General features: G+C 42.9%; 1 protein-coding gene across 1 annotated transcript; it reads left to right on the top strand.

Moving 5' to 3' along the window:
- Positions 1 to 261: 261 nt before the first annotated feature.
- Positions 262 to 5,258, top strand: LOC146072189 (uncharacterized). Its single transcript, XM_083179515.1, has 3 exons — positions 262 to 387; positions 1,221 to 1,789; positions 4,657 to 5,258. The coding sequence occupies exons 1-3, from the start codon at positions 262 to 264 to the stop codon at positions 5,207 to 5,209; spliced, it is 1,248 nt and encodes a 415-aa protein (XP_083035641.1). The 3' UTR covers positions 5,210 to 5,258.
- The last annotated feature ends 747 nt before the right edge of the window (positions 5,259 to 6,005 follow it).

The following is a 6,005-nucleotide window of genomic DNA, read 5'->3' as shown; positions in this document are numbered from 1 at the left end:
GTAAGTATGAGCCAGATATGCAGCAGCTGGGATAACTTAGTTGTTGCATAATGTTAGATAATAACCTTGCACCCCCTGCCCACATGTATAACACTTACTTCTCCAACGTCCCATATTACTGCTGCAGCACCAGATCACAGCACTTGGGGAATTGTGCAGCAGCTGTATACACAGATATATACACTATAGAGAAGTCTCCCAGTACAAGAAGCAGCAGCCATATTCCTGGAGACTGGCACATGTGCTGTAGACTCTGGCACAATGTCAGTTTCTGATTTACTCAGGGCTGGGTTTACAAGTAGGCAGCTGCCTAGGGCAGAAGGATCAGGAGGCACTGACTCTGCCTTTCATAAAATTAAGGATTTGTGTAACAACGGCTTAATGCAGGTGATTGCTGTCAGGGGCAAACACAGGATTTTCATGGGGGGTTTCTGTACATGCACATATCTATATATACAGACACATACCTCCCAACTGTCCCATTTTTTGCTGGACCGTACAGTTGTTTGGGGACAGTCTCACATCCCTCCCGGGGCAGTAGTGGGGAGTGGGGGGCAGTTGGTAATCCTACCAGCTTGCAAGCTCACAGCATCTATTCCCTTCTGGCTGGTGAGACAACAGCAATGCAGAGGGCAAAACCTGGGGGTGTGGCCTGAGGCCACAGCATCTCTGCAAGGCCATGCCCCCTTTTCATAGACCATGCCTCTTTTCCGGCTTTGCTGCATGACTGGCCCTCTTCCGAGCCACCAGAAGTTGGGAGGTGTGCAGGCACACACTTTTGTACTTTTATATACACACACATACACACACACACACACACACACACACCATGTTCAATATATAAAGTAACACTATTACTGTAATAGTAGAATTACCTCAGTTACCTACAGCTATTTTTTTTCCTGCAGGACAAATAAGTAATTGGATTTTCATTTGGAAGACATTTTGGAAAGCAACACAGATAAATCCACCTACAGACATCATATATTACACCTCTGGAGGATTGTATAGTAGAAACCTTCCCCAGCTAATTTGTTTTGATCTATTACATGATGAGTCTGACAGAAGAGAGACCACATATGTGCTCTGAGTGTGACAAATGCTTTACATATAAATCACAGCTTCTCACACATCAGAGGAGTCACACAGGAGAGAGACCACATCTCTGCTCTGAGTGTGACAAACGCTTTACATATAAATCACAGCTTCTCACACATCAGAGGAGTCACACAGGAGAGAGACCTCATCTCTGCTGCTCTGAGTGTGACAAACGCTTTACATGTAAATCACATCTTCTCAGACATCAGAGGAGTCATACAGGAGAGAGACCACATCTGTGCTCTGAGTGTGACGGATGCTTTACAAGTAAATCACATCTTCACAGACATCAGAGGGGTCACACAGGAGAGAGACCATATCTGTGCTCTGAGTGTGACAAACGCTTTACATGTAACTCACGGCTTCTTAGACATCAGAGGAGTCACACAGGAGTGAGACCACATCTGTGCTCTGAGTGTGACAAACGCTTTACATGTAAATCAGATCTTCTCAGACATCAGAGTTGTCACACAGGAGAGAAACCATTTAAATGCTCTGAATGCAGCAAGTGTTTTACACAGAAATCTGACCTGATTATACATCAGAGGAATCACACAGGGGAGAAACCATTTAAATGTTCTGAATGTAGCAAGTGTTTTTCCCAGAGCAGCAACCTTGTTAAGCATCACAAGATTCACACAGGAGAAAAACCATTTAAATGCTCTGAATGCAGCAAGTGTTTTACACATAAGTATGACCTGATTATACATCAGAGGAGTCACACAGGAGGGAAACCATTTAGTTGCTCAGAATGCAGCAAGTGTTTTGCACGTAAGAATCATCTAGTTAGACATCAGAAAATTCACACTAGACAGAATTAATTTGTATGCTCTGTATCTTGTCACTGTTTCTCAAGTTCCCTTGAATCACCGAGATGGCAATCCTCCTAACTGTCCCACTTTCCTCTGGGCTGATTATGCTCAGGAGGGGGGGGGACGATAATGTGCGCTTTTGGAAAGTGCGTAAAAATTCAAGGGTGACATTTATTGGGATGCGATTTTTAGTAAGGTTCAGAAATCGCACCTTATCACATTTTTTTAAATTGATTTTTTTTTTTTTTGGTGTAGAATTTGACTATTTAATGGAATGTGAATTAGCGTCTGAAAAAGGGAAACGGTCATATTGTCGACCCCACCTAGGTTGACAGTCATTAGGTCGACACCATTGGGTCGACAAGCAACATGGTTAACAGGTGTCTAGGTCTACATGGATGAATGGCGACAAGGGTCTAGGTCAACATGGTACTAAGTCAACATGGTTCTAGGTCAACATTTGCATTATGTCGACATCGGTTTGGTCAACAGGTCACGAGGTCGACATGGGTTTTTTCACTGTTTTTTTTTAAGCCGACATGTGCCGACAGGCAGTATTTCATGCCCTACCATCCGCTAGGGTATGGTGGGAGAATGAAATAGTGTGCTGAAGCACTGCTTGCGAAAAGAGCGATGCGAGGGGCTGCGGCTGACTTCCACCTGTGTCCGTGTCGACAATCCGGTAAAAAAAGTGAAAAAGACAATGTCGACCTAATGTAAATGTCAACCTAGAACCATGTCGACCTAGACCCCTGTCGACCTTCACCCATGTCAACTTAGTTGCCTGTTGACCTAACGGTGTTGACATAATAATGGTCGACCTAAGTGGGGTCGACAATACGATACACACCCCTGAAAATGTCATATGGTGTATCTTTTTTGCGGTACCCCATCAATATAATTATAAATCAGATCATGATAAATAATATGGGGATGTAAAAGTGTCCGTATAAAGGAGGGTTTTCAATGTGCATAACCTTTTAATTTATCAAAAATGCACACTCACATAAACTGCAGAATAGTGGGGACATATTTACCAGTTTCCAAATAAATTTTTATTAAGTCAAATAGTTATATATACTGAAATTGTTTTACCTTACGAATGGTTACATAGAATTACCATAGAATTGTATATGAAAGGATATACTACTATTACTATATACAGTACTACTGTGTTCTATATTTGTTCTATATTTCATCTGTTAATATTGTATTTAACAATAACTAGATATTACAATGTACAACATATGATTCCACATTATCCTATAGTAGTAGATATTTATGAAGAATTAGGGAAATGAATGTAAGTATGAGCCAGATATGCAGCAGCTGGGATAACTTAGTTGTTGCATAATGTTAGATAATAACCTTGCACCCCCTGCCCACATGTATAACACTTACTTCTCCAACGTCCCATATTACTGCTGCAGCACCAGATCACAGCACTTGGGGAATTGTGCAGCAGCTGTATACACAGATATATACACTATAGAGAAGTCTCCCAGTACAAGAAGCAGCAGCCATATTCCTGGAGACTGGCACATGTGCTGTAGACTCTGGCACAATGTCAGTTTCTGATTTACTCAGGGCTGGGTTTACAAGTAGGCAGCTGCCTAGGGCAGAAGGATCAGGAGGCACTGACTCTGCCTTTCATAAAATTAAGGATTTGTGTAACAACGGCTTAATGCAGGTGATTGCTGTCAGGGGCAAACACAGGATTTTCATGGGGGGTTTCTGTACATGCACATATCTATATATACAGACACATACCTCCCAACTGTCCCATTTTTTGCTGGACCGTACAGTTGTTTGGGGACAGTCTCACATCCCTCCCGGGGCAGTAGTGGGGAGTGGGGGGCAGTTGGTAATCCTACCAGCTTGCAAGCTCACAGCATCTATTCCCTTCTGGCTGGTGAGACAACAGCAATGCAGAGGGCAAAACCTGGGGGTGTGGCCTGAGGCCACAGCATCTCTGCAAGGCCATGCCCCCTTTTCATAGACCATGCCTCTTTTCCGGCTTTGCTGCATGACTGGCCCTCTTCCGAGCCACCAGAAGTTGGGAGGTGTGCAGGCACACACTTTTGTACTTTTATATACACACACATACACACACACACACACACACCATGTTCAATATATAAAGTAACACTATTACTGTAATAGTAGAATTACCTCAGTTACCTACAGCTATTTTTTTTCCTGCAGGACAAATAAGTAATTGGATTTTCATTTGGAAGACATTTTGGAAAGCAACACAGATAAATCCACTACAGACATCATATATTACACCTCTGGAGGATTGTATAGTAGAAACCTTCCCCAGCTAATTTGTTTTGATCTATTACATGATGAGTCTGACAGAAGAGAGACCACATATGTGCTCTGAGTGTGACAAATGCTTTACATATAAATCACAGCTTCTCACACATCAGAGGAGTCACACAGGAGAGAGACCACATCTCTGCTCTGAGTGTGACAAACGCTTTACATATAAATCACAGCTTCTCACACATCAGAGGAGTCACACAGGAGAGAGACCACATCTCTGCTCTGAGTGTGACAAACGCTTTACATATAAATCACAGCTTCTCACACATCAGAGGAGTCACACAGGAGAGAGACCTCATCTCTGCTGCTCTGAGTGTGACAAACGCTTTACATGTAAATCACATCTTCTCAGACATCAGAGGAGTCATACAGGAGAGAGACCACATCTGTGCTCTGAGTGTGACGGATGCTTTACAAGTAAATCACATCTTCACAGACATCAGAGGGGTCACACAGGAGAGAGACCATATCTGTGCTCTGAGTGTGACAAACGCTTTACATGTAACTCACGGCTTCTTAGACATCAGAGGAGTCACACAGGAGTGAGACCACATCTGTGCTCTGAGTGTGACAAACGCTTTACATGTAAATCAGATCTTCTCAGACATCAGAGTTGTCACACAGGAGAGAAACCATTTAAATGCTCTGAATGCAGCAAGTGTTTTACACAGAAATCTGACCTGATTATACATCAGAGGAGTCACACAGGGGAGAAACCATTTAAATGTTCTGAATGTAGCAAGTGTTTTTCCCAGAGCAGCAACCTATTTAAGCATCACAAGATTCACACAGGAGAAAAACCATTTAAATGCTCTGAATGCAGCAAGTGTTTTACACATAAGTATGACCTGATTATACATCAGAGGAGTCACACAGGAGGGAAACCATTTAGTTGCTCAGAATGCAGCAAGTGTTTTGCACGTAAGAATCATCTAGTTAGACATCAGAAAATTCACACTAGACAGAATTAATTTGTATGCTCTGTATCTTGTCACTGTTTCTCAAGTTCCCTTGAATCACCGAGATGGCAATCCTCCTAACTGTCCCACTTTCCTCTGGGCTGATTATGCTCAGGAGGGGGGGGGACGATAATGTGCGCTTTTGGAAAGTGCGTAAAAATTCAAGGGTGACATTTATTGGGATGCGATTTTTAGTAAGGTTCAGAAATCGCACCTTATCACATTTTTTTAAATTGATTTTTTTTTTTTTTGGTGTAGAATTTGACTATTTAATGGAATGTGAATTAGCGTCTGAAAAAGGGAAACGGTCATATTGTCGACCCCACCTAGGTTGACAGTCATTAGGTCGACACCATTGGGTCGACAAGCAACATGGTTAACAGGTGTCTAGGTCTACATGGATGAATGGCGACAAGGGTCTAGGTCAACATGGTACTAAGTCAACATGGTTCTAGGTCAACATTTGCATTATGTCGACATCGGTTTGGTCAACAGGTCACGAGGTCGACATGGGTTTTTTCACTGTTTTTTTTTAAGCCGACATGTGCCGACAGGCAGTATTTCATGCCCTACCATCCGCTAGGGTATGGTGGGAGAATGAAATAGTGTGCTGAAGCACTGCTTGCGAAGAGAGCGATGCGAGGGGCTGCGGCTGACTTCCACCTGTGTCCGTGTCGACAATCCGGTAAAAAAAGTGAAAAAGACAATGTCGACCTAATGTAAATGTCAACCTAGAACCATGTCGACCTAGACCCCTGTCGACCTTCACCCATGTCAACTTAGTTGCCTGTTGACCTAACGGTGTTGA

The sequence above is a fragment of the Crinia signifera genome, chromosome 4 (genome assembly GCF_055691185.1).
Source record: "Crinia signifera chromosome 4, ASM5569118v1, whole genome shotgun sequence".
NCBI classification, from domain to species: Eukaryota; Metazoa; Chordata; class Amphibia; order Anura; family Myobatrachidae; genus Crinia; species Crinia signifera.
Note: the sequence above shows the minus strand (reverse complement) of the source record. Positions and strands in the feature narration are given on the sequence as shown.